Raw genomic sequence first — 20,881 nt, forward strand, 5'->3', positions numbered from 1 at the left:
CCAACAGGCCTCCCTGACAGAACTGGAGGGGGCAGCATGCTCACTGACTGAAGCTGCAGAGGACGAGGGTGTCCCTTCCCTGCACAGCCTGATGTACGGGGGCCACAGGGGGAGGGGGTCCCTGGTCACGGTGCTGGCCAAGCCCGACACACGAAGGGCCACCCTGCCTGGCCAGCCGAGGCCCTCACCTGCACCACCATGAGGGTCTTGCTGTCTCCACTGAGCGAGTCCTGCAGCAGGTAGGTGAGTTTAGAGTTGCGGAAGGGCACGTGGCCCTGGCGGGAGCGCAGGGCGGCGATGACGTCCCCCAGGGCTGACAGCGACTTGTTGATGTGCTGCGCCTCCCGCAGGCGGCTGCCCTCAGCCCCTGACTTGCCCACACGCTCCGAGCCGGCCAGGTCCACCAGGTTCAGCTTCCCTGTGGGGAGGGTGCCGGGCAGGTCGAGGCCGCCCCAGTGGGGGCAGGTGCCAGGGGTCTTCGGCCAGGCCGCCCGGCGCCCTCACTCACCCGTGGTGCGGAGGCCCGTGCTGCAGTCCACCCCGCGCACCGTCACGATGAGCAGGGCGTGTGAGCGGGAGCTGTGCTCGTTCAGGTTGGTGAACTCGGTCGTGCGGTTGGTGTGGCCAAACTCAAACACCTGGCAGGGAGCAGGGAGCAGGGAGGGCGGAGGCCCAGGGTTTGGAGTGAGGTCTTCGCAGTCACCCTGTCCCCGAGGAGGCTCACCCTACGCACTTTACAGAGGAGGAAACCTGCGGACAGGCTGCCTATGTCCTGCTCCCGCCCGGCCCCACTTGCGCGTGGGGGCCTCCCCGGCACTTCCCTGCCTCCAGGTGCCCCGGCCTTGCACCTTGTTGATGTCCTCCACGCTCCGCACCCGGAACTCTGTCAGCCCCGGCACGTACAGCTGCCCGCTGCCGTCTGGGCACAGCCGGATCTCCAGCTTCTCTTGGGGCTCCTGCCCCAGCAAGTCCCTGCGGGGACAGACGACACGATCACTCCCTCCTCCCGCTTCTGCCTCTGCTTGCACTGTACCCCACTCCCCCATCACCTGGAATGTTCCCCCACCCCATCACACCCTGAGGAAGCCTTTCTTAACCATAGGGCTAGGCCCCTCTCTCCTCCAGCTCCTCCCCTGCACTCAGTCTGCTGAGGGGCAGAGGCCAAATGTTCCCCCCAGTCTTGTAGTGGCACTACTCCCGCCCCACGATGCACGGAGCTCTTGCGGGCAGGGACCCCCAAGTCCCTCACTCTCACATATCACCACCTGGTGCAGCCTGCAGGGAGACTGGGTAGACTTGGCAGGCAAAGCAGCACCTGGGTCTGGTCTAGGGGCCCCGGGGGGACTGAGAGCAAGGCCTTCTCCCTGCCACCTCTGGTGTGGGGCAGGGGCCAGGGACCACCCGATCCCTGGGCTGATCTGGACACGTAGCCCCGACTCCGACATTCGTCACACACAGCTCTGCATGGCCCCGCGGACCACAAAGCCACCGGGCGGGTCGTGCCCCGCGCCAGAACCGCCCACCTGAGGACCTCGTTGTAGATCTCGGCAGCGCTGACGGTGATGGTGTAGTCCCAGTCGGACGCCTTCTCCTGCACCTCGGAGAAGAGCAGCTGCAGGGCTCGCTGGTTGATGCCTGGGTTCTCAGGGGTCCCCTGGGGGCAGAAGCAGGGCCCCAGTGAGCCAGGCCTCTCCCCACCACAAGGGGGGGCCGTGCAGATGCCCATGTGGTGTCTATGGCGACCCCTCACGGGCCAGCCTCCCTGTCCGTGCCTAGTGGTCCGCCCCAAAACGCCCTCCACTAGCTGCAAGCAACTTCATTGCCTTGGGCCTCAGTTTCTCCACCTTTCCACGGCACTGCCCTGCCAGGACCAGCCTGAGACGTAAAGCAGAGGACTGGGTGAAGCACCCGACGCGGCCCTGCACAAGGGGCCGCTGAGCACCAGGTGCACACCTGGTCCTGGGGGCCCACCTGGGAGGGGGCACTGGGAACCTATGATCTCCGTGCCACCGCCTAGAGGGTGGCTCACATCAGGGAAGCCATGAGCTGGGCTCTGTGGGTGGCAGAAGGGGGGCACAAGCAGAGGCACGCGTGCCCTGAGCCCAGATGGGCTGGCCGGCCCTTCTAGAAAGAAATCTGGAGTCTTCACCTGAGCGGTCACCTCCCCTTAAGTAGCCCACCCACGCCCCTTCCTGTCTGTTCCTCAGGCCTCCTTGCCAGGCCTCAGTACCCCTAGCATGCTCCAGCCTCGCGGCCTCAGCCCTGCTGTTCCTGGTCCCTGAATGCTCTTCCCCACACACCCCCATGGCTGGCTCCAATGCCGCCGCCTGGGGAGATGGCTTTATCTTCCCCACCAACACCTGATCTGATCCCTCCCTCACTGCTGATTCCTCATAGTCAGCTTTAAGTTTTCTCCCTGGCACCTGCCAGGACACAGCTCGATGTGCTGTGAGCACTGAAGCCTCCCCACCGGTAGGCTGGCTCCCGGGAGCAGACACTCTGTGGCCAAACTGTGCCCAGCGCCCAGAACGGCACCTGATATACATGGGCCTTGGCAGGCACTGCTGGAGGAGAGATGTTCCTGGGGGTCACCCCAACTCTGAGCACCCAAGATAGGGTTAGGAGCCCCCCCAACCCCCTCGCTCCCCCACCTTGCTTGGCCTGGCCCCCACTAACCAGTCTTCACGAATCCCAGAACGAGGGCAACAGTGGGGCCCAGACTGGAAGGAAAGAGCCATGATGACCGCCTGTCACCTAAAGGTGCCTGTCTAGCCTTCTCACCCCCCTCCTCAGACACTGGGACACCTGTCCTCACCCCTTCCCAGAGAACCACACAGCACCCTCTCAAGAGCCAGGCACATGCTAACAAACCAAAGAAACCCCCAAGGGCCGCCTTCCATTTTTACCTCTGGTTGAGATTCTTCCTCCCCTCAAAGCTCCCATCTCCCGCTGCCCTTCCTGGAGGGGGCTTGGCCCCAGCAGCAGAGACTGCCCTCCTCCATCCCCATACCCCAGGGCCCAGCATAGGGCAGCCATACGGCAGGATCCCAATAAATGCACATGGGTGAAACAAAGGTCCATCCGGGGAGATGCAGAGGCGGTCTGCCCTGGGCTCTAACCTCAGGCAGAGACCCCTCTGGTGCCAGAGCTTGCGGGCATTACACCTGCCCCTCCAGAACCACAGGGGTCCATCCCAAGTCCACCTGAGCAAGGTGCCCCTCTCTTCAGGCCTGGTGCCCCAGGCTAACACAGATAACCACCAGCTCTGCTCCTGTACCAAACAAAACCCGCAGACACAAGGACAGCGACAGGGTGGGGTCCTCACCGAGCCCCTGCCCCGTGCAGCGGGTACCCACCTCCATCGTGTAGGTCTTGCCGGCACCCGTCTGGCCATAGGCAAAGATGCAGACGTTGAAGCCGTCAATACAGGAGGTGATCAGGGCTTGTACCTCCTGGAACACCTGGGGAGGTGACATGGGATGGAGATTGCAAGCCCCCCCGGGTCACCCACCATTTCCAAGTCCAGCCACCTCCCCTGACCACTCTTTCCTTCAGTAACAGTACAACGCATATTGTTACTGGCGAGTGGCTCACTGTGGAAGAATTTCTGACTAATAAGTCACAATAGGCATCAGTCGAGCTGCCAAGATTGAAGGGAAGACAGGGCAGTGCCTGCTGCCCAGCCCTGGAACTCAGGGGCCCCCACCTCTACTTCTCCGGCACCAAAGGAGTGCTCAGTGAGTTGAAGGCAGAGGCCAGCGTGTGCCCGGCACCCAGAGCCTGCCTGTACACCAGCAGACAGGGTGGGGCAAAGGTAAAGCCCAGCACAGGGACAGAAGGGCACAGGCAAGACAGTCCTGGCCAGTCAGCCAGGGCAGAGATGAGGAAAGAAGGAGGCTGAGACCACATGGCTCTCACAGGCCAAGGGTTCCATAGTGGGGCCAAGGAGCAGCGGGGGAGTCCCTAGGCAGACCTACATAAGTGCTCCCGGCTGGAGAAGCAACGCCCGCCAGAGTCCTGTGGTTGGGCGGGGCCACGTAGGTGCCACAGGCTGTGCATGAATCTCCCTCCCTGCAGAAGCTTCAATCTTGGCTTCCCACCCTCTTCTCTCCTCCAGTGGAGGGAGCAAGGCATCCCAGTGCCCCATGTCTCCCCATCGTGTCTTCCCCACTCTTATACTTCTTTCGGTCCATGCTCCCATCATCTCTCCCTGTGTGTCCCCCCACCCTCCACTGCTCTGTCCCTTTCCTCACAGGGCCACACTCACGTCCTGCTGTGAGGCCCGCGGGGAGAAGACCTTGTCCAGCTCAAAGGACACGGGCTTTCCTTTGTGCAGTAGGTGGATGATGGAGTCATCGTCAGCATCGAAGGTCACAGCATTGGTCGCTTCGGGTCCTTCTCCGTCCTCTTTGGTGACTGGCCTGACACGAGCAATCACCCGGATATTCCCTGGATTGTGTCGGGGAGGAGAGAAGGGTACAGGCTGGGTCAAGATCAGACTGCCTCTACACTGGCATCCTCTGGTGTCCTGAGCAACCCAGCGGCTCAGGAACCTGCTGCCTTCTAAGCAAGGCCCCCCAAGGAAAGGTAGCCCACAAAGCTGTGATCAGTCACTCACACTATCATGAATTCAAGTATCAGTACCCTTTCTTCCTGGGCAAGCCAGCTGAGAGTGGGAGCTTCACACTGGGGACAGGGAGGAAAGGTCATTGTGGGGCTCAGGCCCTGCACCCAGTCTGGGTGGGATACCAAATGGATGCTCTATGTGTCTGGACTTCAGTTTCCTCTATACGATAGGGCTTGGGTTCCAGTAAGCCGAGAGACTTATTCTGTCATTCTAAAAGGACACCATGGATGCCAGGACAGGGCCTGGGAATCAGGCAGATAGAACCAGGCAACGAGGCAGCCCTGGGGTGTGTGGGCACATAGATCTGATAGCTTCAAGCCCTTCAGCGGGATCTCAGTGGAATGAAGAACAAACTCCCCACTACAGCCAGAATCTTCACCTTCACCTTCTTCACCTGTACGCTCCACCTCACCATCCAGGTCCAAGGTCTGGCTGCACCTCCTCCGGGAAGCCCCCTGATACGCTCGACTGTCAGACACTAAGGGGCTCTGAGAGCCCCTCCCCAGCCCCGGTAACAGAGGCAGTGTTGAGGTTCTCTGCGTGATTAATGATCACTGCTGCCCCAGCTGAAGGGAGCATCGTGAGGCCAGCGACAGCATCCGTGTGGGCTCGCGGCCATGTCTCAGTGTCTGGAACAGCACCTGGCACGCGGCAAGCACTCCCTAGACCTTTGTGTAGCAAACAGGTACCCTCAAGCTTGGCCAGGCCGTTGGTCAGAACAAGCGGCATACCAGCCACCCCACCCAGTGCCTCAATAGCCCACCCGGCCCCCTTGGGGTCCAGGGGTCACCTGCCATGGGCAGTGGGGTGAGGGCTTCAGAGTTGGATGGATCCAAGTCCAGATCCAGGGCAGACCATTTACTAGCCGTGCGGGTTTGAGCAAGCTCCCCGACTTCTCTGGGTTTCCGGATCTACAAAGATGGAGCTACAGCAGCCCCTCGGTGGCAGGGCACAGCTCCAAGGAGTGGTGCTGGGCTGGGGGGAAGGGGAGCATCACCTCCGAGCCAGCTTGGGACCCCTGTGCCAGGGCCCCCCAGCACCCCCGGCGGTCACCTTTCAGCCGCACGAGCTCATTGTGGCACTTCTTGCGCAGCTGCAGCTCCCGGCGGTACTTGCGCAGGAGCTCCTGGTTGTTGCTGTTGACCTCCTCGATGGCTTGGCCGATCTGGTGGGGGGTGCGCAGCGCTGTCACGGGCTGGCTCCACCGACCTGGCTTACCATGCTGCCTGCCACCTCCCCACCCCCACCCCAGCAGCTGCTCACTGCCTCCCGCCCTGGGCTGAGTACTTGAGGTCCGCTGTCACAGGCCAACTCTATCCAATAGCCCCTGTGGGCATGTACTGCTGCCAGGCCCATTTTACAGAGGAATAAACTGAGTCTCAACGAGGCTTATTGCTCTGCTGATGAGCAAACAGCAGGACTCAGCCCTCACTTCATAGCACTAGCACTTGACTACAACAAGATTCAGCTGGACCCATACTCCAGCTCTACCCTCATCTCAAGCAGCTGGGGGGACCTCAGGCAACCATCTCAGTCGTCGAGCCTCTTTTTTCTCCTCTGTAAACTGGGGAGAACACCATCTAATTCGCGGATCTGTAGGACTTGGTAGGTACGGACCTCCACGTTACACTTCATGAGGGAAAGGACCAAAATGCAGACCGCGCATGCATATGTTGCCCTTCGTTGGGTAAAAAGGGAAGTGTGTACATGCACGCAAATGCATCGACAGGCTTCATCATGCTCAGAACGCTCGGGGGGTAAATTCTGACAGACATCCGCCTCTGGGGAGCAGGCCAGGGTGGCAGAGGGAGGCCCTTCCTTTTCTTCTGATGCTCTTCTGCATAGTTTGAACTTTCTACCACGTCCATGTATCACTGACATAATTTTTTTTCACAGAAAGAGAACTATTTTCTATTCCCAAAATACATCAGTCTCTCTACCCTGCAGGACTGTCGTACAGATTCAAGGAGCTGACAGCTATAAAAGGCTTAGCACGTAGGAGGCACTTAAGAGACGCTGGCTATTCTCATACTGTACAAGTATAGCTTAAAAAAAATCAAAACTAACAGATGTAAGAATATGTGCAGCATGTTTGAGATATAAGAATACATGTAATATGTTTGGTTTAAAGCATCACAATAAGGCAAATACCCAAATACCTGCCCCTGACCAGTGTGTTTTTCAAACAGGGTCTGGGGGTGGCAGTGTGTGGGTGAGGCAGGGGGGCTACTGTCCGGGGGGCTTCACCGCATTTTGGAATGGAGCCCTGGGCTCCAGGGCCTCTCCCAGCCTCCCCCGTCCCCTCAGCCATGAGCTGCACTCACCTCGGCCTTGACGCTCTTGAGAGCCTCCTGCAGGAGCAGGGGGAAGCCACGCACCTGCCGCTTGAGCCCATTGTAGTCGTTGGTGAGGGTCCGCAGCGCTGGCTGCAGCGTCAGCAGGTTGGTCCGGACACCTATGGGGACACAGAGGTATAAGGTAGACAGGGGGAGGGGCTACGGCACTGGGCAGGCCAGGGCCCGGCCAGCCGGCTCACCTGCCAGGTTCTCGTGCACAGCCTTCATCTCCACCTGGGCTCTGGCAAAGGCCTCCTCGATGGCCCGGTTCTTGTCCTCCTCCAGGGACTGCATCTCCTCCAGCATCTGCCCGTGTGCCCGCTCCAGCTCTGACTCGTACATGGCGATCTGATGGCCAAGACCAGAAGCTCAGTGTGTGTGTGTGTGGGGGGGGAGGGGGGGGGAGAAGCTCAGAAGGGGGGGGGAGAGACAGAAAGAAGCCCCTCACCTACCCCACAGCCCACGTGAGCAAACACTGACCCCTACATGTACACATAGACACACACAGACACACACACAGAAGGGTAGATGGCCATCTCGCTCCTCAAAAGGTCTGGGAGCTCCGTGCAGCTACTTCCTTGCATTACCCCCGGCACCAGCCTGGGTCCTGGCACGTAACAGGTGCACAGGCTACAGGCCCCAGGAGGGCAGGGGAGGGCACTTGTTATACAGTAGTGACCAGGGTTCCTTTCTAAGAACGTGTGCGCTAGACCCTGTGTGAGGAACCTTTAAAGATTATGTCCCTGAGCCCCACTGGGAGGGGAGTTCTGCGATCACATCATTTTACAGATGAGGAAACAGACACTAACAAAACTTGGCCTTGGTCATGCAGCCAGCAGGGAGAGAAGGGACCGGAACCCAGGTGCGTCGGACCCCGGAGCGCTGACCCGCCATACTGTGTTGAAGGCCCGCCTCTGGCTTTCCAGTCGGGCGTGCGCATGCTCTCTCCAGCCGGGCGTGCGCATGCTCTCCCACAGCTACGCGCGCCCCCGCAGCCCACGCACCTGCGCCCGGAGCTGCGCGGTCATCTGGTGCGAGCTCTGCAGCTGCTGCTCCATCTCCTTCAGCACCTGCCTCTGCATGGCCACCTGCTCCTGCAGGTGCTGGTTCCGGGCCTGGGACTCGCTGAGGGCCTGCTTGGTCTTGGACGACTCCACTTCCACGGTCTTGATGACATACTGTGAGGGGGAGGAGGGACGGGCGCGTGGCGGCGCGTAGGTGCCCCGACCTCACCCGGGGGCCCTGAGACGCAGCTGGCCTTGGGAAGGGGCCTTCAGGGACATCCCGCCAAGAGCCCCCAGAAAAAACTAGAGAGGCCTCGAGGTACTGGCTTTCCAGGATGCTGCAAGGGCCTCCTGGAATGCTCTCATCTAATTAGCCCACCAAGAGCCTGGCTGTGGCCCCAGCCTGGGCACAGGACAGACAAGAAGGGCAAAGATGAAGGTAGAATCTCGCGGTGCGTCACATCCATGCCTGGCACGCACGGGCACCTCAAGCCTCAGTTGCCAGATGCCCGCTACGCGCCTGGCCCTGGACAGCAAGGAGAGGAAGGGGCAAGACTAAGGGCAGACCTGCAATGATTCCTTCAACCACTTGCCCCTCCTCATTCACCAAGACGCTTAAGCCCCTCCTCCGGGAGGCCCCGCCCTGGGCGCGGGATGGAGAGGGCGCTCCCGAGGCCCTGCACGTGGCCACGGCTCACCTTGATTGGCGGCGACTGGGCCCGCAGGCTGGCGATGGTCTCGTGGCTGTCCCGGAGGCGCCGGCTCAGCCGCTCCTCCTCCTGCGCCTTCTCGGCCAGGCAGTCCTTGAGCCGCAGCTCGACCTCCGCCAGCCGGTCGGTCTTCTGCTGCACCTCCAGGTTCAGCTCCGACAGCATGCCCTTGTTCTCCACCACCTCCAGCTGCAGCTGTGACAGCTTGTCCCGGAGCTGGGCGCTCTCCTGCAGGCAGGCGGTGGCGAGCGACGCCGGGACCCAGGGAAGGACAGACAAGTGGGCAGGGGTCACTGTGAGGAACTGGGTCACCGTTGGGGACTGAGCCCTCTGGGACCGGGTGGGGCCAGGGCCAGCCCCGCTCACCTGGCTGTGCTCGCAGCCCGTGCAGGGGGCCACCGGCTTGGCCCGCAGCTCCTGCAGCTCCGCCTCGAAGCGCCGCATCTCCTGCCTCAGCCGTTCATTCTCCACCATCAGCAGGTCCCGGTGCTTCTCCAAGTCCGTGCCTCCCTGTAGACGGCCGGAACACAGGGGACGCATATGAGGTGGAGAGGATTACCAGGGCAGGGGAGAGAGGAGACAGGTGGGGAGAAGGAGAGGGAAAGAGAAAGGTGGGAGAAGGAGGGAAGAGAGCAGGAGCTCCAGAGGGAAATGAGAAGACAGAGGAAAGGGGAGCTGGAGGGACGGACTTCACCCCGCCCCGTTCATTCTATTTTCCTGAGTGTGAAAGTAACAAGAAAGTCGTATTTATACACAGAGTTCACACTCCTATTTTACATCAGCGAACGAGAATTAACCTCCCTCCCTTTGGGGGTCACATGACCTCTGAGGACCTAGTGAGTGGAGACAAGTATTCAGGGAGCGTCTCCCAGGCAGGATGGCAGTCTGATGGGCACACGGGCAGCCCCGGCTTGGGCTGGACGTGAGGGCCCTGGAGAGATGGGGTCGCACATCCCATCTGGAAGGGTCAGTCTGCATGAGACCCGGCCAACCCCCGCCTCCCCCGCCCACCTTCGGATGGCAGTGTTGAGCCTCACCAGCTCTGATCGAAGGCGGCTCACTTCCTGGGCTTGGCTAATGAGCTTCTCCTTCAGGTTTTCCACCTGCCAGCACAAAGCCACAGTCACAGTCACGGTGAGCCTTGTTCCTCACCTCCAGCCCACACCCAGGCCTGATCTCTCAGCCCCAGCCCTCCCTGTGTTCAAGCATCAGGCCACACCTGGGACTCCAGGTGACACACACCTGCCCCATCCCAATAGCCTTCAGCACCCTCTCCCACTTCAAGACCCAGGTAGCCTGGGCTCTCAGGAAAGTCTGGGGAGCAATCAAAGCAGAGGTGACCCGCGTACCACCAAGCCCACGCCAGAGGCAGCTCCCTGGGAGACTCAGAAGGCTGGCCTCAGGACGCCTGCCTTGCATCGGCCCCTGCGTCTACTTAGGTGTGTGTATATCTATCTATCTATCTATCTATCTATCGATAGATAGATAGATAGATAGATATCTTTCCTTAAAAAGGCTTCCAAATTGTAAACTCTAGGCACTACAAAACCTGGATCAGTCCTTGCCCAAGTCCTAAATTTTTCCACTTCAAGTGGTTCCTGGTGAATCTGCCTGTGGAGACAGGTCTGTCAGTGACCAGGGCACATCTCAGACCTGTGTCCACCCCAGCTCCCAGCCTGTCTTGCTGGAGAGCCATGGCCAGCAGAGGCTATTAGAAAGAGGAGGGGTGCACGCTCTGTGAGGAGGCAAGGGTGGCCTGGCTCAGCCAGAGCCCAGGGTGGGGGCAAGCACGATGCCAGTTCCGAGAGTGCACATCCCAGGATGGCGACCCTCCCCTAGAGCTGTCCCCCCACTGGCCATCCTCCTCACAGGCCCCAAACCCTGGTTCTCTATCAGCCCACCTGCAGGAACCTCTCGGGAGATAACTGCAAATGCAGCCAATGACTTTGGCACCAGCATTCATTAGAGCACGTTTGGCGGTTTTCTTGCAGAACATTCTATGAGGACCATACCCTACCATACCTCACCTTGAGAAGGCACAGTGAGAGTCAGACTCACTCGGCGGGGGCTTAGGAGAGGTGGGTTTTACACAAGCAGACCACGAAGCGCTAGGTTCTTATTACTAAGCGACAGGTGACAAAGTCCCCTGCCTGCAGGGGCCAGCCAGGGCCAGGTAAGGCAGGTGAGGGGCAGTGCAGGATTGGATACCTGCTATCCACCCCTAGGAGGCAGCCACAATGCACTCCCTGCAGGCTGCGGCCGGAGACACGCAGGCCCACGTCTCCAAACGTCTGACCTTTCAAGACAGGCCAGATGTTGGGATTTGGGGGTATGTCAAATCTCCCCACTTTACATGGCTGAGATGTCATCAACAGTGTGTGAGTAGCATGGGCAGCATGCAGACCAGGCCTGTGCCACCTCCGATGCCCCCTTTTGCTGAGACCCTGGTGGGAGGAGCACTCAGATCCCCCGGCCTTAGAGGGGAGTGAGGGACACCTCACAGAAGGCAGCCTTTCATTCCTTGGTGGTGAAATCGGGACTAGCGTGAATCCCCAGCATTAAGGGAATGGTTATGCAAGTTATGGCGTATGTACACGCAGGCTAGTGCGTAGTCATCACGGTTAGGGTCAGCAGAAGTTTTAAGTGACTTGGAGAAAGGCTCCCGAACATAGTTAAGTCAAAAGTCCGAAAACAAAATTGCGAATGTAACACCAAGGAGCAGAAGTCTCTGGACTGTAGAATTCTGCCAAATTCTTTATGCTTTTCAGTAACTTGTAAGCCTCAAAGAATACGTACTCCTCTCATACACACTCCCCGCATCCTGATAGAGGTGGGTCTACCTCCTTTTGAAAGGTTGAGTCCCCCCACCCCCCCTTCCTTCCCTCAGAAAGCACCCCAGGAAGATCCACTTGCACTGAACAGGTGCCTCAGACAGGCTGCTTCCTCAGCACCGGGCTGCATGTGCTGGGACCTCGCCACCAGCACTCAGCCCCAGACGCAGCGAGAATGGGGTTTTCCAAGTGCTTACTTGCGGGGTCAGGACGCCTGCCTGCCACCTGCCTGTAGCCCAGGCCCCTGCTCCTTTCTTGCATCACAATCAGAACTCTGGGCACTCTTAGGCTCTACCTGGAATTTCTGAGGGGTGCCCCAAAAGGAGGTGGCTACAAAATGGGGCAGGCTAGGGGTGAGGGTGAGGGGTTGAGGAAGAGGCTATAAAAGACTCCCTTTGTCAGAGATGTCAGACAGCCATCTCCTGGCTTGTCTCGGACAGTGGGGGACATGGCCCACCAACACAGCAGTGTGGCCTGTCAGGCACTAGTCACCGCCGTGGTGCATGGTGACCGTGCCCCGGCAGGCCAGCTGCATTTGGGGCTGAGAAGTCAGGATGTGTGCTGCTCAGGAGTGGGGCCATTGCTCTCTACCCAGAGGGGTCTATTTCAGGAGCGGTGAGAGCAGAGAGCGGGGTGCTGAGGGTGAACCAGACCAGCGAGGAAGACCTTCCACAGGAGAGAGCGCCCAGAGGCATCCCGTCCACACCCGCCCGGGCTCTGAGTCAGCAATCGTGCTGGCATCTATCCGCAAAGAGGGGAGGGACCTTCTCTATTACTCATCATAAGCCCCGACCCCGGCAGGTGACCAGCACGCAGTAGACACCCAATGAACACTAGAAGTGACAGCAGACAAGCCGCATGCACACTCCTGAGGGCAAAGAGCCAGGCCGAAGGGGAAGCAGGTCCCCGGCAGGCTGCTGTGATGGTGCCCAGGAGGGTATGATATCAACCCCAGGGCTGACCAAGGGACCAGGCTAGATTTGTGCAGCGTCCCTTCCCAGGCCCAGGCTCCTTGTCAGCCGGAGAAACTGGGTCATGGGCCTGGTGCACAGGGCCTCAGTGGGAGCGGGGAGCCGGGGCCCATCTGACACAAACCCACATTTCCATCTCTCAGCAGAAGTGGGTCCAGTAGAGGGTGGGGCTGCCCTGCGCAGGTCTGTGTTCTCAGCTGTCTGCTCCCATCAGTGGAGACAACCTGCTGATTACCTCCCCACCTCCCACCAAGCCTGGCTCTTGATCACCAGCTGTCTGTCCTCTGAGGAAAAGAGGGCTCTCCCAGTGGCGAGACCAAGGCGTTGCTGAGCCGAAAAGGCAAGAGGTCCCGGGACCCAGAACACCGTGAGGAAACAGAGGCCAGAGGGGCGGCCCCTGGAAGCCCCCATCCCGTCACCAACACACTCCCCCTCTCAGGACATATGGCTACATGACTGACTGTGCCCATCTGGCCCCATCCACCCTGCCCTGCCCACTGCCAAGTTTTCACATTCAGGTCCTTCTGCCACTGAGGGGCAGTCGGGCACAGGGGTTCTCAGGCCTGACTGCCCAGGTTTCTAATATAGACATCACCCTACTCGCTGGATAACCTTGGAAAAGTCTCAACTTCACCATGCCTCTTGCTTTCCTCATCAGGACAGTGAGGCTACCCCTACAAGGATGTCCTGGGCATTAAGTGAGATTAAATGAGATAACGTAAGTAAAGCGCTTAGGACAGACCCCAGCACACAGCGAGTTCTATTGTTAGAATAAAGGCCCGTGAGAGCAGAGATATCTGTCTGTCGTGTGGGTGCCGAATTCCCAGTGCCTAGGACAGTGCCTGACACATAGCAGGTGCTCTGTAAACACATGTAGGAAGAATGAGTGCACAAGGGGCTGGGTAGAGCAGGGTCTGTGAGTGAGGCTGTCAGGCAGGGTGGGGCCAGGAGGGGTGCTAGAGGCTGGGGCACCACTGGGCACCAGCAGGAGGACACTCACTTCTGCCTAAGGAAGGAGCTGCTACAAGGCTCCAGGCATGTGGGTGTCACGTGGGACTGTCGGGCCAGAGGTGCCACGTCTTCCAATATATTCTGACAAAATAGGAATTCCAGATCTTTATGTGAACTTAACTAAGGTTTAAAAATAGGCAACTGGCTCTGGAAAACAGTGTGGAGGTTCCTCAAAAAATTAAAACTAGAATTACCCTACGACCCAGCAATAGCACTACTAGGAATTTATCCAAAGGATACAGGAGTGCTGATTCCTAGGGGCACATGTACTCCAATGTTTACAGCAGCACCATCAACAATAGCCAAAGTATGGGAAGAGCCCAAATGTCCATCAACCAATAAATGGATAAAAAATAAATGGATAAAAAAAGATGTGGGGTGTGTGTGTGTGTGTGTGTGTGTGTGTGTGTGTGTGTGTACACACAATGGAATACTACTTGGCAATAAGAAAGAATGAAATCCTGCCATTTGCAACAATGTGGATGGAACTAGAGGGTACTATGCTGAGTGAAATAAGTCAGAGAAAGATATATGTTTTCACTCATATGTGTAATTTGAAAAACTTAACAGAAGACCATGGGGGAAGGGAAGGGGAAAAAATAGTTTCAAACAGAGAGGTAGGCAACGTAAGAGACTCTTAAATACAGAGAACAAACTGAGGGTTGATAGGGGGTGGGGGGGGTAATGGGTGATGGGCATTGAGGAGGACACTTGTTGGGATGAGCACTGAGTGTTGTATGTAAGCGATGAATCATGGGAATCTACTCCCAAAGCCAAGGGCATACTGTATACACTGCACGTTAGCTAACTTGACAATAAATTATATTTTAAAAAATTAAATAAAAATAAAAATTGGCAACGAATCTGATCAATAAAAAAGGATGCCAATTAGAACTAATAAACTCAGCAAAGTCACAGGATACAAAATCATTACGTAAAAATCTGTTGTGCTTCTACACGATATCAATGGACAATCCAAAAAAGGAAATTTAGAAAACAATTCCATTTACAATTGCATCAGAAAGAATAAAATACTTAGGAATAAACTTAATCAAGGAGGCAAAAGATCTGTACATTGAAAACTATAAAATATTGCTCAATAAATTAAAGAAGGCACTGATAAATGAAAAGACATCCCAGGTTATGGATTGACATATTGCTAAGATATCAATACTACCCAAAGCGTCCTTCAGATTTAATGCAATCCACATCAAAATTCCAATGGCATTTTTGGCAGAAATAGAAAAATCCACCCTAAAATTCATATGAAATCTCAAAGAACCCCAAATAGCCAAAACATACTTGCAAAGAAGAGAAAGTGAGAGGTCGCACAATTCCTGATTTCAAAAGTTACTACAAAGCTACAGCAATGAAAACAATAAAGTACTGGCATAAAGACCGACATACAGATCAACGGACTAGAATAGAGAACCCAGAAAAAACCCTCACATGTGTGGTCAATTGATTTTTGACATGGGTGCCAAGACCATTCCAGGGGGAAAGGACAGTCTTTTCAACAAATAGTGCCAGGAAAACTGGATGTCCACATGCAAAAGAATGATATTGGACCCTTGCCTTACACCACAGACAAAATTAACTCAGAATAGATCAAAGACCTAAATGTGAAAACCAAACTATAAACATAGGGGAAAACCTTCGTGGCACTGGATTTGGCAGTGCTTTCTGAGATCGGACACCAACAGCACAGGCAACAAAAGGCGAAATAGATAAATTGAGCTTCATCAAGATAAATAAAACCTTTTGTGTATCAAAAGATACCATCCACAGAGTAGAAAGGTGCTCTGTGGAATGGAAAAAACTATCTGTGAATCGTATACTGATAAGGGGTTAATATTCAGAATATAGAGAGAACCCCTACAACTCCACCCCAAAAACCCCAATTCAAGACAGGCAAAGGACTTGAATGGACATTTCTCCAAGGAAGATATACACATGGCCAATAAGCACATGAAAAGATGTTCAATATCACTGATCATTAGGGAAATGCAAATCAAAGCCACAATAAGATACCACTTCAACCCATTATGATGGCTATTAGTTAAAAAAAATAACCCTCAGAAAATAACAAATACTGATGAGAATCTGGAGAAATTAGAACCTTTGTCCCACTGCTGGTGGGAATGTCAAACAGTGTACCTGCTGTGGAAAACAGTATGGTGGATTCCTCAAAAAATTTTAACTGCAACTACCATATGGTCTAGCCATTCCACTTATGGGTATTTGCCCAAAAGGAATTCAAAGCAGGGTCTCAAAATTGATATTTGCACACCCATGTTCATAGCAGCATTATCCACAATAGGTACAATGTGGTAGCAAACCAAGTGTCCACTGATGAATGAAAGGATAAGCAAAGTGTGGTATATCCATACGATGGAATATTATTCTGCCTTAAAAACAGGAAATCCTGCCATTTGCAATAACATGGATGAACCTGGAAAGCATTATGCTAAGGGAAATGAGCCAGTCACCAAAAGACAAATACTGTGATTCCACTTATATTAAGTACCAGGAAGAGCTAAATTCATAGAGACAGCAAGTAGAATGGTGAGTGCCAGGGGCTGGAGGAGGGGGGAGGGGGAAATTAGTATTTAATGGGAACAGTTTCAGGTTTGCAACATGAATAAAAATGTGAATATACTTAATACCAGTTAACTATACACTAAAAAATGGTTAAGATGGGAGGGGGAGCCAAGATGGTGGAACAGCATGGAAGTTTTTTTGTGTGTCTTGCATCCATGAAATACAGCCAGACCAACACTACACCATCCTGCACACCTAGAAAAATGATCTGAGGATTAACACAACAATCTGCACAACCTAAACCACAAAATTCAGCAGGTACCTGGCACAGAGAGGTGAACTTGGGGAGAGAGAAGCCGTGGAGGGCAGGGAGCCACTTTTGTACACGGAGAGAGGATGGAGGCGGGGGAGGAGAATATGGGAAAAGCACCCTCCAAAAGCAGCTAAAGACAAAGTAGAAAAGTGGAAACAGCCACAGGGACTGAACTAAGGGAGAAAGGAGAAAGAAGAGGGTTTAAATTCCATTAAGACTATAACAGGGGGAGCGCAGAGTCCGAAACTCCGCAGCTTGATACCTGGCGGTGCTCTGGTGGGAAGGGCAAGTCCCCAGGAGCAGAGTGGGGTCCAGGAGGTTCTCGGGCCACACAGGGAAAAGCGGTTCCACTGCTGGAAGGACATTTGGTAGAGACTGTGAGGCCCCCTGGTCCCAGCAGACCCCAGAGAACAACCACATCACTGGTGCTGGAACAAAGTCGTTATGGGTGAAGCCTGGTGCCAGATGTGTGTTGTGATTTCCCATAATCCCTGAAATGCTGCTGCTACATTATCTTGCAAACTTTTTCTGGGGAGGGCTGGTACCTGGCCACACTGTCTGGGCACCAGCAGCAGGCACGGTCCCGCAAGCATTCCTGGGTGTGGCCGGCACCTGGCCATTGTTGGTGAGACCCTCTGCAGAGGGAAGAAGCAGGTCAAAGCTGCAGTCCCTCAGAAGAAAGAGGACGAGAAAAACAGCCACATCTGAGACAAAACTCAGGAGAGGGGTGCTGCCTGGGGCTTGGTCACAGACTGTGAAAAAGCGGGATGGGGGGCGTGGAGGGAAGCTGAAGACAAAGTACAGGTGCACGATTGCTGATCTGGGAGAACAGAGTTCCGATACTAGAGAATGGGTAGCTGGCTGATGCCATTTTCACCGCTCCCGCGCATGAGCATACGCACCTACAAGCACCACCACAGTCCACCCCAGTAAACTAAGCAGTGCCATCTAGTGAATAACAGAGCCATTACACTAAGCCCCGCCCAACTGGGCCAACCTCGCTCTTCAGGAACACAAGTCTCTCCACCTGCTTAGTTTACGAACTATAAAGTGCTTCCTAGTTTGACTTCTAGATGAAAATGAAGTAATTGCAGTGGCATTTCAGTCTGTTACCGGTCCATCTATTCAATTTTCTTTCTTTTTCTTTTTTCTTTTTCCTTTCTTTTTCTTGAATACAGAAAGAGAAAAAAATCATTTTTATTTTCAATTTTTATTAAAAATATTTTTCTTTCATTTTTTTCTACTATATTTTTTACTTTTGTGTAAATTTTTTTCAAATTCTATTTTACTTCCATCATTTCATTTTAGTCTACTTCAGTGTATTCATTTTTTCAAATTTTCAAACAATTTCCTTTTTCCCGCCTTTTTTCTTTAACCTATCAAGCCACTTTCAACACCCAGACCAAAACACACCTAGGAGCTAGCATCATTTATTTGATTTTGTGTGTGTGTGTTTAATTTTTTAATTTTAATATTTTTTTAATTTTAATTTTTTCTAACTCATTAATTCCTTTTCTCCCTTCAAAGTGACAAAATGAAGGAATTCACCCCCCAAAAGAAAGAGCAGGAAGAAACGACAGCCAAGGACTTAACCAACACAGATACAAACAAGATGTCTGAACCAGAATTTAGAATCACGATAATAAGAATACTAGCTAGAGTCGAAAATAGATTAGAATCCCTTTCTGTGGAGAGAAAAGAAGTAAAAGCTAGTCAGGATGAAATAAAAAATGCTATAACTGAGCTGCAATCTTGAATGGAGGCCGCTGAGGCAAGGATGGATGAGACAGAACAGAGAAGTAGCAATACAGAGGACAAAATTATAGAGAATAATGAAGTAGAAAAAAAGAGGGAGATTAAAGCACGATTTAAGAATTAGAGAAATCAGTGACTCATTAAAAAGGAACAACATCAGAATCATAGGGGTCCCAGAAGAAGAGGAGAGAGAAATAGGGGTTGAAGGGTTATGTGTATAAATCATAGCGGAAAACTTTCCTAACCCGGGGAAAGATACAGTCATCAAAATCCAGGAAGCACAGAGGACTCCCATTAGATTCAACAAAAGCCGACCATCAATCAACAAGGCATATCATAGTCAAATTCACAAAATACTCAAGCAAGGAAAGAATCATGAAAGCAGCAAGAGGGAAAAAGTCCTTAACCTACAACGGAAGACAGATCAGGTTTGCAGCAGACCTATCCACAGAAACTTGGCAGGCCAGAAAAGAGTGGCAGGTTATATTCAATGTGCTGAATCAGAAAAATATGCAGCCAAGAATTATTTACCCAGCAAGGCTGTCATTCAAAATAGAGGAGAGTGAAAAAGTTTCCCAGACAAACAAAAATTAAAGGAGTTTGTGACCACTAAACCAGCCATGCAGGAAATTTTAAGGGGGACTCTCTGAGGGGAGAAAAGATGAAAAAAAAAACAACAACAAATAAATAAAGACCAAAAGCAACAAAGACTAGAAAGGACCAGAGAACACCACCAGAAACTCCAACTCGACAAGCAACATAATGACAATAAATTCATATCTTCCAGTACTCACTCTAAACATCAATGGACTAAATGCTCCAATCAAAAGACATAGGGTAACAGAATGGATAAGAAAACAAGATCCATCTATATGCTGTTTACAAGAGACCAACTTTAGACCTAAAGACACCTTCAGATTGAAAGTAAGGGGATGGAACCATCTATCATGCTAATGGTCACCAAAAGAATGCCAGAGTAGCCATACTTATAACAGACAATCTAGACTTTAAAATAAAGACTGTACCAAGAGATGCAGAAGGGCATTATATCATAATCAAGGGGTCTATCCACCAAGAAGACCTAACAATTGTAAACATTTATGTTCCAAATGTGGGATAGCCTAAATATATAAATCAATTAATCACAAACATAAAGAAACTCATTGATAGTAACACCATAATAGTAGGGGACTTCAACACCCCACTCACAGTAATGGACAGATCATCTAATCAAAAAATCAACAAGGAAACAATGGCTTTGAATGACACACTGGACCAGATGGACTTAACAGATATATTCAGAACATTTCATCCTAAAGCAGCAGAATATACATTCTTCTCCAGTGCCCATGGAACATTCTCCAGAATAGACCACATACTAGGAAACAAAACAGCCCTCAACAAGTACAAAAAGATCGAGGTATTTTCAGACCACAGCGCTATGAAACTCGAAATCAACCACAAGAAAAAATTTGGAAAGGTAACAAATACTTGGAGACTAAAGAACATCCTATTAAAGAATGAATTGGCTAACCAAGAAGTTAAAGAGGAAATTAACAAGTTCATGGAAGCCAATGAAAATGATTATACCACAACCCAAAACCTCTGGGATGCAGGAAAGGCAGTCATAAGAGGAAAGTATATAGCAATCCAGGCATTCCTAAAGAAGGAAGAAAGATCTCAGGTACACAACCTAACCTTATGCCTTAAAGAAGTGGAAAAAGAACAGCAAATAAAACCCTAAGCCAGCAGAAGACAGGAAATAATAAAGATTAGAGCAGAAATTAATACTATCAAAACCAAAAAACAAACAAACAGTAGAACAAATCAATGAAACCAGAAACTGGGTCTTTGAAAGAATTAACAAAATTGATAAACCACTAGCCAGTTTCATCAAAAAGAAAAAGGAAAGGACCCAAATAAATAAAATCAAGAAAGAAAGAAGAGAGATCACAACCAACACAGCAGAAATAAAAACAATAATAAGAGAATATTATGAACAATTATACGCCAATAAAATGGGCAATCTGGAAGAAATGGACAAATTCCTAGAAACATATACACTACCAAAACTGAAACAGAAAGAAATAGAAAATTTGAACAGACCCATAACCAGTAAAGAAATCAAATTAGTAATCAACAATCTCCCAAAAAGCAAGAGTTCAGCGTCAGATGGCTTTCCAGGGGAATTCTACCATTTAAGGAAGAGTTAACACCTATTCTCTTGAAACTGCGTTCCAAAAAATAGAAATGGAAGGAAAACTTCCAAATCTTTCTATGAAGCCAGCATTACTTTGATTCCAAAACCAGACAGAGACCCCACTAAAAAGGAGAACTATAGACCAATTTCCCTGATGAACATGGATGCAAAAATCCTCAAGAAGATATTAGCCAACCGGATCCAACAATACATTAAAAAAATTATTCACAATGACCGACCAAGTGGGATTTATACCTGGGATGCAGGGCTGGTTCACTATCTGCAAAACAATCAACATGATTTATCACATCAATAAAAGAAAGGACAAGAACCACATGATCCTCTCAATTGATGCAGAGAAAGCATTTGACAAAATACAGCATCCTTTCTTGATATAAACCCTCAAGAAAGTAGGGAAAGAAGGATGATACTTCGAGATAGTAAAAGCCATATATGAAAAACCCAATGCTAATATCCTCCTCAATGGGGAAAAACTGAGAGCTTTCCCCCTAAGGTCAGGAAGAAGACAGGGATGTCCACTCTCGCCACTGTTATTCAACATAGTACTGGAAGTCTTAGCCT

The 20,881-nt window shown here is 52.4% G+C and overlaps 1 protein-coding gene across 8 annotated transcripts in view; it reads right to left on the reverse strand.

The window, feature by feature from the left end:
* Nucleotides 1-20,881, reverse strand: part of KIFC3 (kinesin family member C3) — a 77,881-nt gene that overhangs the window by 2,158 nt on the left and 54,842 nt on the right. For 6 of the 8 annotated variants that reach the window (XM_045442903.1, XM_045442900.1, XM_045442901.1 and 3 more), the window contains 14 exons: nucleotides 9,920-9,991; nucleotides 9,715-9,780; nucleotides 9,044-9,187; nucleotides 8,666-8,905; nucleotides 7,968-8,141; nucleotides 7,164-7,311; nucleotides 6,952-7,082; nucleotides 5,681-5,792; nucleotides 4,268-4,449; nucleotides 3,357-3,461; nucleotides 1,524-1,654; nucleotides 849-972; nucleotides 509-638; nucleotides 189-418 (listed from right to left, as the gene is read on the reverse strand). In XM_045442903.1, the coding sequence (XP_045298859.1) occupies nucleotides 189-418; nucleotides 509-638; nucleotides 849-972; nucleotides 1,524-1,654; nucleotides 3,357-3,461; nucleotides 4,268-4,449; nucleotides 5,681-5,792; nucleotides 6,952-7,082; nucleotides 7,164-7,311; nucleotides 7,968-8,141; nucleotides 8,666-8,905; nucleotides 9,044-9,187; nucleotides 9,715-9,780; nucleotides 9,920-9,991 (1,989 nt within the window). The remainder of the gene's footprint in view (nucleotides 1-188; nucleotides 419-508; nucleotides 639-848; nucleotides 973-1,523; nucleotides 1,655-3,356; nucleotides 3,462-4,267; nucleotides 4,450-5,680; nucleotides 5,793-6,951; nucleotides 7,083-7,163; nucleotides 7,312-7,967; nucleotides 8,142-8,665; nucleotides 8,906-9,043; nucleotides 9,188-9,714; nucleotides 9,781-9,919; nucleotides 9,992-20,881) is intronic. The other 2 variants (XM_045442904.1, XM_045442902.1) reach the window with 1 other exon arrangement.

This window comes from Leopardus geoffroyi, chromosome E2 (assembly GCF_018350155.1).
Source record: "Leopardus geoffroyi isolate Oge1 chromosome E2, O.geoffroyi_Oge1_pat1.0, whole genome shotgun sequence".
Taxonomy (NCBI): Eukaryota; Metazoa; Chordata; class Mammalia; order Carnivora; family Felidae; genus Leopardus; species Leopardus geoffroyi.